The following is a 13,119-nucleotide window of genomic DNA, read 5'->3' as shown; positions in this document are numbered from 1 at the left end:
TAAATATGTTATCAAGCAGGAAAACAGGTACTTCTTTGACACAACCTTCCTGGAAGGGCAATTTGGTAAAAGTCTTTAAAATATGCATTCTATTTTTAAGTATTTATCCTAATTAAAGCCTTATGGATGTGTGCAAAGACTTAGCTATTTGTTCACTGAAGTTTTGTTTATAATAGTGGCAAACTAGAAACAACTTAAATGTCCAGCAACAAAGAAGGAGGTATACAGTCTAGCTCATGGTTCATGATAGATTTCATGCAGCCATTAAAAAAGATGGCACAGAATGACAGTCCTTAACCAGGGGTTATTCATCAGGTTCACCCGTGGAACTTTAAAAAAAGTATGGTGCCCCACACCCAGAAATTCTGATTTAGTAGGTCTGATTCTGTGTTATACTCTCAGTTGGGAACTACTGTTGCATAAGTAGATTTAGTGATACAGAAAATTCTCGTTATATTGCAGAAAATAATTTTAGAAAAACAGATTATGTTATTATTAAGTAGAAAAATATATTCTCATCAAAGTGGGTATAGAGGGAACATATCTCACCATAATAAAAGCCATTTATGATATACCCATAGCCAATATAATACTCAATGGTGAAAAGTTGAAAGCCTTCCCAATAAATTCAGGAACAAAACAAGGATGCCCACTCTCACCACTTCTATTCAACACAGTATTGGAAGTCCAAGCCACAACAATCAACAAGAAAGAGAAATAAAAGGTATCCAAATTGGAAGAGAAGAGGTAAAACTGTCACTACTTGCAGATGACATGATTCTCTATACAGAGAACCATAAAGACTCTACACAAAAACTATTAGAACTAACAAATGAATTCAGTAAGGGGACTTCCCTTGAGGTCCAATAGTTAAAACTCCATGCTTCCACTGCAGGGGGCATGGGTTTGATCCCTGATTGGGGAACTAAGATCCCTCATGCCATGCAGCATGGCCAAAAAAAAAGGAATTCAGTAAGGTAGCAGGATACAAGATTAACATACATAAATCTGTTGCATTTGTTAATACTAACAATGAAATACCAGAAAGAGAAAGCAAAAAAGAAAATTCCATTTAAAATTACATCATATTGGCACAATACTGTAAATCAACTATACTTCAATAAATAAATAAAATAAAATTGTGTCCAAAAAACCCCCAAAAAACCTAGGAATAAACTTAACCAAGGAAATGAAAGACCTATACACTGAAAACTATAAAACACTGATAAAGGAAACTGAAGGTGATTCAAAGAAATGGAAAGATATCCCATGCTCTTGAATTGGAAGAATTCATACTATTAAAATGGCCATACTACCCAAAGCTATCTACAGATTAAATGCAACCCCTATCAAAATACTCATGACATTTTCCACAGAACTATAACAAATAATCCTAAAATTTATATGGAATCTCAAAAGACCCAGAATTGCCAAAGCAGTCCTGAAGAAAAAAAACAAAGCTGGAGGCATAACACTTCCAGACTTCAGACAATTCTACAAAGCTACAGTAATCAAAACAGCATGGTATTAGCACAAAAACAGACATACAGATCAATGGAACAGAATAGAGAGCCCAGAAATAAACCTACACACCTACAGTCAATTAATCTATGATAAAAGAGGCACGAATATACAATGGAGAAAAAAGTCTCTTCAGCAAGTGGCCTTGGGAAAGCTGGACAATCTCATGTAAATCAGTGAAATTAGAACACTCCTTCACACCATATACAAAAATAAACTCAAAATGGTTTAAAGACCTAAATATAAGACATGACATCATCAAACTCCTAGAAGAGAATATAGGCAAAACATTTTTAGACATAAATCATAGCAATATTATCTTAGATCAGGCTCCCAAAGCAAAAGAAATAAAAGCAAAAATAAACCTAATCAAACTAAAAAGCTTTTGCACAGCAAATGACACCATCCACAAAATGAAGAGACAACCCACTGATTGGGAGAAAATATTTGCAAACAATGCAACTGACAAGGAGTTAATATCCAAAATATACAACAATGCATACATCTCAATATCAAAAAAGCAAACAACCTAATAAAGAAAATGGGCAGAAGACCTAAATAGACATTTTTCCAAAGAAGACATACAGATGGCCAACAGGCACATGAAAAGATGCTCAGCGTCACTAATTAGAGAAATGCAAATCAAAACCACAATGAGGTATCATCTCACACTTGTCAGAGTGGCTATCATCAAAAAGTCCACAAATAATAAATGCTGGAGAGGGTGTGAAGAAAAGGGAATCCTGGGCCTCCCTGGTGGCGCAGTGGTTGAGAGTCCGCCTGCCAATGCAGGGGATACGGGTTCGTGCCCCGGTCTGGGAGGATCCCATATGCCGCGGAGCGGCTGGGCCCGTGAGCCATGGCCGCTGGGCCTGCGCATCCGGAGCCTGTGCTCCGCAACGGGAGAGGCCACAACAGTGAGAGGCCCGCATACCGCAAAAAGAAAAAAAAAAAAGAAAAAAAAAAAAAAAAAAAAAGAAAAGGGAATCCTTATACTGTCAGTGGGAATGTAAATTGGTGCATCCACTATAGAAAACAGTATGGAGATTCCTTAAAAAAATAAAAATAGAGCTACCATATGGATCCAGCAATCCCACTCCTGGGCATATATCCAGAAAAAATGAAAACTCTAATTTGAAAAGATACATACACCTCAATGTTCATAGCAGTACTATTTACAATAGCCAAGACATGGAACCCAAGTGCCTATCAACAGACGACTGGTTTAAGAAGATGTGGTTTATACATATACAGTGGACTATTACTCAGCCATAAAAAAGAATGAAATATTGCCATTTGCAGCAACATGGATGGGCCTAGATAATATCATACTAACTGAAGTAAATCAAACAGAGAAAGACAAATATTATGTGATATCACTTATGTGTGGAATCTAAAAAATAATACAAATGAATGTATATACAAAACTGAAATAGAGTCACAGACATAGAAAACAGACTTATGGTTACCAAAGGGAAAAGGGAAGGGGGAGAGATAAATTAGGAGTATGGGATTAATGGATACAAATTACTGTATATAAAACAGATAAGCAACAAGGATTTACTGTATAGCACAGGGAACTATATGCAATATCCTGTAATAACCTATAATGGAAAATAATCTGAAAAAATATATATCTATCACTGAATCACTTGTGCAGTATACCTGAAACTAACACAATATTAGAAATCAACTGTATTTCAATTAAAAAAAAGGAAGAAAAAATACATGGCCTTCTTTTCCTGTATTATGACAGATTAGATATCCTCAATGACTTGACTGAAGAAAATTTAAAAGCTAAATACAACATTAAAGAGAAAAATCTGCATATGCCTGAATAGAGAAAAGACAAGATGGCTATACTTCAACATGTGGTTATTTATTGGTGGTTATCTCTAAATGATAGAATTACTGCCTATTTTTCTTTTTCCTCTGTCATTTTCTCCTGCCAAATTGCTACAATTAATACATATGATTCTTCTTATTAGGAAAATAAAAACTTAAACATTCCCCTCTTATAAGTCACAAGCTCATTTAGAAAGGAAATGCCTGACAATCAAATAAGAGGTGTTCAAGAGTTGTAAACAATGCTTTATATATCTGTTCCTGAAAGAATCTTTCACTTAGTTGTTTTCAATTCCCTGTCTATATTACATCTCTACCAAGTTTCAACTATACTAGTTTGTATGTGATTATAAAAGAGGATTCAGTTCAAGAAAATCAACACTGACTGAAAGATAAACTTTGTGCACTGTAGCAGCTCTCATCTTTTAGATAGCTCAGGCCAGGCAACCTGACAACAGCTAACATACCCCAGGCTATACAAGTATAAAGCTCAAAAGCAGGAAGACTAAGCAAAGGAAAGGCAACTTACCTCTCCATTTCTAGGTGGATCCTCCATGGCTGCTGCCTCGTCAAGTAGACTGATGCTTGATGACACGTTTGCACTGAGTTTCCCTAGTGATGCTCCCTTCAGCAGCTCATTCATTTTCTTCCTAGTTTCCTCCTTTGTAACAGCCAGCTCTCTCTTTTGGATCTCTGCACGATGCCAATGCTGCCATTCTGTAAAATGGTGTCGGAGAACTTGTTTCCGGTTATAGTCAGTGGCCAGTTGTTGTTTTCTAAGAAACAAAGCACTTCCCTTAAAAAAAAGAAGCCATTTACTGCTTTTTGGTTGATTATATAAATGAAATACAAGTCCAAATGCCCAGAAATGCTCCATTTTAGCTCCAGCTTATTCTTTTATTTAAGCTCAAAGGAATCATCTTATAAAGCTCCCCAAGGCAAAGGGTCTGCTCAGAGAAGTCATTGGCACCTCAAGGCATTGCTTCAGAAGAGTGACTGTTCTATCACATCACAAAGGCATATTAAATTTTTTGATTACCATAAAATAGTTTCTGAGAGCTTTTGGAGGGGAAGGAGCAGAAAGAATAGGTATTCAAATAACTGCTTTAAAAAATATGCATACATGAGGGAGATACTCAGTTATACTTGCAAATCTAAGGAAGACAAGAGGTTTGGGAGAAAGAGAAAGGAACGAAACTTAACAAGTGAATTGTCAATAATTAAGTATAAGACTTATAAAACTCAGCATGAAATTATGAGGGTGGATCTTGTGAAAGAAGGACTTGGTCAGGGAAAGGATCTCTATAGAGAAGGTCTCACTTACCAAAGCCATAAACTGAGTGAATGAAGAACTGCTTTGTGAAGACACTTGTTGAATCTTAGAAACGTGTGAAGGGCGTACACAAGGCACTTGCTCTCAGAGAACTCACTCACAGTCTAGTAGGGGGTCTGATTCACTCCTTTCCTAAGGAGGAGCTCCTTTTGATTCCTGGAAACTTCATGATGTTAGGGGACGTGCCTGAGTGGAGTTGGGAACTGCCAGCTACCTTCCCCTCCCAAAGGGACTCTCCATTAGGAGACATGTTTGTGGTAGCCAGTTGAGAATTCAAGTGTAGAGATTTCTGAGATCAAGCTATAAGTGGATGATTATTGTCTCCAAAGAAGTGAGCTGTAGAGCTTGGAACTTATGTCGCAACGGGGGTCAGTTTCGAGGTTTAAGATCTAAGATTGTTTAGATACCTACGTGATTTTATCTTGTAAAGATGACTGGAATAAGGTCTCTACAACACTATTTGCATACCCATTTCTGTTAAACATAAATAATGTTTAACCCTCCTCATGGACTTTTTGGGGTCATATCAAAAAAATCGTAACATTTTAAGCCAATGAGTCAGAAGAACATTTCTACAGCTCTTAAATGCTTAAGTGACTTTTAAACCTTTTTTGACTGCCACCTAAAGAAAAAAGTGTCACACTATGACTTCAAAATAAGTTGATGTGTGTACGTGTGCATGAAACAAAAGTATATATAATTGAAACAAAGGTTCCACCAAACGATATTCACCCTTACTACCAGAGATGTACTCCAATGTTTCTTTTCTAATCTTTTCTATTTTAAAAAAAATATGCCTCATCTTGAGCCTGATTTTAGGACCCATTAATGAGTTAAAACCCTTAGTTTGAAATACTACTCTAGAGTCACAGAATTTAACATTATGTCGGAGAAGCTGGGTGAAACAACCAATTAGTGAGAGTAGTGTTGACTGAAATAATAGAATTCAGGGTAAATGCTAACAGCAATTCTGCCAAGAGCATATTTCATTATATATAATTGCTTCTTTCTAATGCAATGATAGATAATAAATACGATTGACAGATGGTTTTTATAATAAAAATACAATATAGGTGGTAATAAACATCTATATATAATATTTTACTTTGATGGAAAAAAGAAAGTATCTGAGACTGAATAACCTTGAAATAAAAATTTTAAAAGAAATAAGAATAATAAATCAGGTAGCAACGCAGGTAAGAACAAAGCTCCAAAAATATCAATGTCTAAATAGTGAAACAAACAAAACACCTGATGGCATTTTACTCAAGTAAGTGGAAATCATGTATTTCCACAGAATAGAAGACGTATGTTGCTCTGTCTGATTAATGTAAAATTTGATTTACATCAATCTGCTTAGGAAGGAGGAGTGTGAAATTTACCTGATGAGTTAATTTCATGTTTTTACAGCATAAACAGCCAAAAGCCACACTGGAGTTCTGACTGTCAAGGAGAGGGTTATTTGGACAATATGAAAAGGCAAAGAGAAAAATATTTCTGGTAAATATAACAAAAATACTAAACAGTAAAAAAAAAGGTGGGTTAAAAAATGCGTGTTACAGTGGTTGAGAGTCCGCCTGCCGATGCAGGGGACACGGGTTCGTGCCCTAGTCCGGGAAGATCCCACATGCCGCGGAGCGGCTGGACCCGTGAGCCATGGCCGCTGAGCCTGTGCGTCCGGAGCCTGTGCTCTGCAACGGGAGAGGCCACAACAGTGAGAGGCCCGCATACCGCAAAAAAAAAAAAAAAAAGCGTTTTAATTATTGTGTTTAGAGCCCTCTCTATCATGATCATGCAGGAGATTTGAAGATGTACTTAAGATATCTATGTTCATGGGAAGGGTAGGAACACAGAAGCTAGGGATCCAGAGACAAGACTGGTTCTACTCTGGCTCGCTTGATGTTCACTTCAGCAGAGTGACAATATTGCAGATAAGTCCATTTCTATACTTTTTTTTTAAAGAATGGATGCACTTATAAAGTTATTTATTTTATTTATTTATTTTTGGCTGCGTTGGGTCTTCATTGCTGCACATGGGCTTTCTCTAATTGCCGCGAGCGGGGGCTGCTCTTCACTGCGGTGCTCAGGCTTCTCATTGCGGTGGCTTCTCCTGTTGCGGAGCACGGGCTCTAGGCACGCAGGCTTCAGCAGTTGTGGCACACAGGTTCTAGGCACGTGGGCTTCAGTAGTTGCAGCACGCAGGCTCAGTAGTTGTGGCGCACGGGTTTAGCTGCTCTGTGACATGTGGGATCTTCCCGGATCAGGGCTCAAACCTACGTCCCCTGCACAGGCAGGCGGACTCCCAACCACTGTGCCACCAGAGAAGTCCCCATTTCTATACTTTTTAAATGATGACACTAAAAACATAAATATTTCTGAAAGTGAAATATCACTTAAATTTCTTAAAAGCTTAGTCAGATGTGATTTACTTGGGCATGCTAACCCAAAGAAATGGTTCCACAGTTCCCAGATAATCATAAAATGAAGGACAGAGTTACTTTATGGAAAACATCCTATCCCAATATGTTTCCAAGCTGAAATCAGGTAATTTCTGGCAAGGGTCTATAAACTGATCATTGTAATTATACAACTGCATGCAGAGAAAGACTGTTTCTAAAGACCTAAGAATATAAGATATATAGGTTTAAATAGGAATTTAAATATGAACCAGGATACTTAGAATCAGCACCTCCAATGATACTTAGTTATTGATGCACATTCTAAAACACAGTAGTCAGAAGAACACCAGCTAGATATAGGACACTGGGCAAGCAGCTGAAAGTATCTAAATTCCTCCTCAAAGATGGTGTCACTCTAACGACAACAACAAGCCCTATACTGCCTATCCTACAGGATTTTGTTTTTAAAGATGTAATTAAATTTTAAAAAGAACCTGAAAATATAGAACAAATTCACATGTAAGGTAATAACACTATCTTAGGACACGACTACTAGATATCTAAAAAGTGTCTTGAATTTTTTAAAGGGAAATGAGAAATGACAAATAAATAACCACATACTACTGATCTGATTGAGTACTGAAATCTGAACAGAACATGAAAATAGCAATGATGCAAACAGCTGCATTTGGGACAGGCAGGTTCAGCAGGAATAGGAATGCATAAGCTAATGCATTCAGAAATGCACCAGGTAGCCCCCCAGGGAAAATGTGGAAGATAACACCGTTCTGTTTTCAAGAGTTTTAAAGTGAGCCAGTCAATGCAAGTCTGGTGCTCCTGCCTCTCTGGCAGATACCAGGAGCTTTATCAGCTTCAGATGCCATGCAATTTCTAGCCTCTCAACTGGATACCCAGGTGAGCATGGAGGGAAGGGCAATGGACCATGACTAACAGAGGTGCTGCATAAATGACTGCCCTAACGTACGCTGAAATCAGGAGTGCTGGGAATGGGGAATACCTGACAGTCTCTTTTCAATTCAGTCTCCCCACCCCTAGGCTAGCCTGGCGGATTCACCCCAGCCTGTTCCCACACAAGCTGCATATGTGCTGGTTTACCAGTTTTCCCCTAGACTGAAAAGTGCTCTCTTCTACTTAGCCACGATCTGTCTCTCTCAGAAGATGGGACCAAACAGTTTCTATCTTTAAAAAGCTTCTTGGGGGATTGTAATGCATGATAGCCAAGTCTTTGTCACTCCTAAGTTTTTATGTTATTGTGCCTTCTGTTGCAATTATTTTTAGTATTTGGGTAAATTTTTAACTTCTTCACTTAGATTGAAAACTCCTAGAAGGCAGGAGTACCCCTGCTGGTACTTAAGAAAGAGTCTAGGGACTTCCCTGGCAGTCCAGTGGTTAAGACTCCACACTCCCAATGCAGGCGGCCCGGGTTCAATCCCTGGTCGGGGAACTAAGATCCCGCATGCCTCATGGCACGGCCAAAAAAAAGTCTAGTACACAGTAAGCATCAGTAAAGCTGACTCACTGAATATATGCTATCAAACAGAATAAATGAATGAGTGAATGAATGAATGCCATGGTTTGAGGGACATCATAGGGCCAGTTTTTCCACTGGCCTGCCACTGTACCCTCAAATCCCCATCACTTACATTTTGGGCACTGTTTCCAGACAATGCCTATTAATGTATAAGTTTCCTGGGAGGGATAACATCAGTTGAGGAGTACAGAGACAGAGCATGAGGGGCTAGAGGGACACAGGGAAGAGATAAAAGCCTGTTCCAGGAAAGGCCCAAAGTATTTGGTACCGAGTACCAAGGCTCAGGAAGGGTGGAAAGAGGAGGTTGAAACAAACCCTGCTTCTTCCCAACTTGTCTAGGGCTGGCTGTAAATTGAGAGAAGAAGGGAGAGAGGAGGAATGAAAGATCTGGAGCCAACTTTCAAAAGTGAATATGCTAAAGAATTAAAAAATACAGTTCAAATTCCCATACCACCATGTCCAAGGGTCTAACTTAGCGGGTGTACCAGAATTTTGTTGTACTGCCTGAGTGGTTGAATCCTTAGTTAGAATTTGGGAATATTTGTTAATGTTTCAATTGTATTACAACATTGTATTGAAATTTTATAACACCATTACCATAACTACTTTTAAAAGAAAAGAGGTGGACAAAAATTCCTATTAGGGAAAGCAAGGTACATTTTTTAGAAGAAATACATGGATGACCTTGGAGTGGAGTGAGACTCTGAGCACAGAGGCTCAGTAAGAAAATATGGTGGCTGGACTACCCTGATGGCGCAGTGGTTAAGAATCCGCCTGCTAATGCAGGGGACACGGGTTCAAGCCCTGGTCTGGGAAGATCCCACATGCCGTGGAGCAACTAAGCCCGTGCGCCACAACTACTGAGCCTGCGCTCTAGAGCCCGCGAGCCACAACTACTGAAGCCCATGTGCCTAGAGCCTATGCTCTGCAACAAGAGAAGCCACTGCAATGAGAAGCCTGCACACCGCAATGATGGGTAGCCCCCGCTCACCGCAACTAGAGAGAGCCCGCGCGCAGCAACAAAGACTCAACGCAGCCAAAAATAAAGAAATAAATAAATTTATAAAAAAGAAAATATGGTGGCTAAATCATGAATGAGAAGAAGCGAGGGATCTGCTGTTGCTCCCGAGAGAAAGTGGGAAGAACAAAAAAGAAAGAAGGCAAAGAAAGAAGCCCAAAAGGCTGGGCCCTGCATGGCCAGTAAGAGGAAAGTCCAAGTGGCAAAAACAAATGTGGGTTCAAGAGCTGGAGGCTAAGGACACAGCTGACATCTGAGAAACAGACACAGCAAATGATTTCCATGTCCAGGTAGATGGGCCAAAGAACCACCTATGTCTTGTCAATCTGGTAAGAGTTTAGTTGCTACAATGAGTAACCCATTTACAATAAATGTGCTCTATCCCTCGATCTCACTATATAGAAAAAAGTGCTTGAAAATGTTATGGAGTTAAATTGCAGGAGAGGAAGCAACTGAGCTCTTCATTCATCCACTAACTCACCTATTATTCAACAATTATGTATTTGGTGTCCACAGAGGAACTGGGAGAGACTCCGATGAGCACGGTAATGAGGGTCCTGGCTCTCCTGACACCCCCGATCCCACTGACATTTCTTGGTTTCTGCTTGTATTGATAGTAGCTACCTTTGAGCTTTTTTCTCCACCTCTATTATCCCAACCTTCTTTGAACAAAATCACCTAACAGTTTCCTAAAACAATCTCTAGAACAAAGAACAACATGCAGAGAGCCCAGGATCTGTAGGAAAGCAGCATGAAGGACAGTTTGTATCTAATAGCTCCTTTCTTATATGTTTCTAGCATGACTTGTTATTTGTTCATTATTGCTCTTGTTTTACATCTACAATCATCTGAAGTCAACTGCAATATAACTGAAAAACATGGCTGTCTTAGGGAGCCATCACCTAGATGCTATTTAACTAGGAGCAGCATGTTATAGGAAAAAGCATCTGACTCAGCATCGAAAGGACAAGGCTCTAGTCCTGGGCTGGCTACTTGTAACTTTATGATTTGAGACAGTTGTTTATCCTTTTTGTGCCTTACTTTTATCATCTGTAAAATGAGGGGCTGGATCAGATGCTCCTTGAGGTGCTTTCCTACTCTTAAGAATTTTTTGCTCTAAAGTTTTATAGTAAAAAAAATTATTATAAGTTAAATATTTTCTAACTCTGACAGTTAAAAAAATGTAGCACCCATTCTGAACATTTAAAAATAGACACTTGAAAATAATTCACAGATATGAGACAAGAAGTTCTAAGAGGATCTTTAAAAAAAATTGGCACATATGCTATTTTGAAATCCCCATTTAGTGCTTTTATATTTAAATAGTTTAATTGGAATGGAATCTGAAGTTCTTCAGATTTTTCTTCTACAAGTTTCTTCTGGCATGTAAATTTCACAGACCACTTTTACCTTTAACATCTTAGTTGCCGCTCCCTCTATGCCCTCACTCGTGATGCTTCCCCTTTCCAACACCTCCAATTTCTCTTCTTTATCCAACAAATCCAGCTTTGAGTAAGTTATCATCCCAATTCCTTAGATTAATCACTAGGTCCTGAAAATTTAGACATAAATTGTGAAAGAGCTTTTTTCCCCCCCCACTGAAGATTTCCCCCAGCATACTGTAGGAAAGGAAAACTGTCTAGGTCACCCTCCTGCTTAAAAACCTTCAGGAATTCACCTTAATTTACCTAAGAACGCCTAAACTCCTTGCCCTAGCATTTAAGGCCTTCCACAAGTTGATGAACTTGACAACCACATGCTTGATGATTTCCAGCCACACGTAATGCCATTACCTCATCTCCCTCTTTCTACCTAGGAACATCCTACTTACTGTTCAGAGCCCAGTAAGACCCATCTTCCTGATAAAGCCTTTCCGGACGCTCTGTAGGAGCCTGCCCAGTTACTTCCCTCTACTAAGTTCTCAGCAGCAGAAAGAGATGCATTACAAAGTTTATCATGTTAATCCATACCTATACTGTTTCTAGATCTCATTTTCCCCACAAAACTGAGTTCTTGGAGGACAAGGGGCCATGTGTCAGGCTCCTAAGTAGTCTCCCCAGGGTCTGATGCTGTCACAGGGATGCACAACTCCAGGGGGCGCCATTCCCTCTACATGACGATGCTTTCACATCAGTTTCACCCAGAAGGAATAAGAGAGTTGCTGGTAGAAAAGTGATTAAACGTAAGACCATGAACTTCTCCCTCCAGCTCCCCCAACCAATAAACAAATGGCTCCTTCTACATCTATGATTTCAGTTCAAGAATGCAAAGTTAACCTTGGAAATGAAAAGAAGAAAATGTATTTGATTTTAGGATGATGGAACAAAGAAAGTTTTATTTGAAGGCAAATTCTGTGTCATTCACAAGCCTAAGAGGGAGCTGATATAAAGGTGTCCAAAACCTCTAAAGAAGGTGTGGGGGAAGGGAGAAATCACCCTTGCCAGGTCTGCCTTTCCAGATGAATGTTCCCTGTCTCCCTAATTAATATTCCATATGCAGACAGTGATTTCTCTCAATGAGAATTACTACTACATGAGCCAAATTCTGTCTTCTAAATTGTAAGATGGTCCAGGCTGCAATGATACTACAGCAAAGGATAAGGGAAAAAGCATAATACTTGCTACCTTTAAAAAAGGATAGCATGTACATTGGTATATTTTAATCAAAAATTTTTTTTCACTTATAATTTTCTGTTACAATTTTCTAGTTTGGGATGTAACAAAGAAAAACAGTAATTAGCATACATTATAAGGAGATGAGATGATTCCAGTGAACAACACTTTTAGAGCTTATTTCTGGATTCTTCAGGAGGAAAGATGTCCTACATAAACATACTAGAAGGATTTTCATGGCATAAGTAATAGTACCTGTTTTCTTCCCTAAGGTCATTTTCCATGGCTTGAGTCTCCCGCCCCAACTTCTGGGATCTTGTGTAGTCTCTCCAGGCCCGCAGGACCTTCAGTTGCAACTTCCAGTCAGACAGGGTCCCAGCTTTCCCCAGCTTAATCCGATGATCAAGAATCAGCTTGTGCCAGGCAGAGAAATACCGTTTTTGACACTGCAATGGAAACATTGGAAAATCAGTACTAGGGTTTCTAATATCTACTAGTGAGAACCCTCTCCTCAGATATCCCCCTCACACTTTTTCTAACAAATCTAGGAACTGTTGTCTTGATGGAAGGGGAACAGACAATTGCTTTATGCTCAAATGACAAGAAATATTCAAGCCATGCAATGAAGGCACTATCAGCCTCATGGCAAACTAAAACATTTAGTTCTCATTGTAAGGCACCAGTCCTATGCAGAGCTGGAGTAACTGTCACAACTAAGATCTAAGTTAAGGGGCTTGTTTGAGAGACTTGAAAGGCCTGCTTCCAACAGATCTCCCCTGCCAGGCTGTCTTGGAGTTTAAAATACCATTAACCATTATCACCACTGATGTCCTGCACAA

The 13,119-nt window shown here is 39.1% G+C and overlaps 1 protein-coding gene across 3 annotated transcripts in view; it reads right to left on the bottom strand.

The window, feature by feature from the left end:
• CCDC191 (coiled-coil domain containing 191) overlaps window positions 1-13,119 on the bottom strand; it is a 104,852-nt gene that overhangs the window by 46,154 nt on the left and 45,579 nt on the right. For all 3 annotated transcript variants that reach the window (XM_082625038.1, XM_082625039.1, XM_082625040.1), the window contains 2 exons: window positions 12,536-12,726; window positions 3,896-4,142 (listed from right to left, as the gene is read on the bottom strand). In XM_082625038.1, coding sequence (XP_082481164.1) covers window positions 3,896-4,142; window positions 12,536-12,726 — 438 coding nt within the window. The remainder of the gene's footprint in view (window positions 1-3,895; window positions 4,143-12,535; window positions 12,727-13,119) is intronic.

This window comes from Mesoplodon mirus (assembly GCF_964341445.2).
Source record: "Mesoplodon mirus genome assembly, chromosome: 6".
Taxonomy (NCBI): domain Eukaryota; kingdom Metazoa; phylum Chordata; class Mammalia; order Artiodactyla; family Ziphiidae; genus Mesoplodon; species Mesoplodon mirus.
The sequence above is the reverse complement of the archived record's forward strand: the minus strand, read 5'-3'. Positions and strand labels throughout refer to the sequence as shown.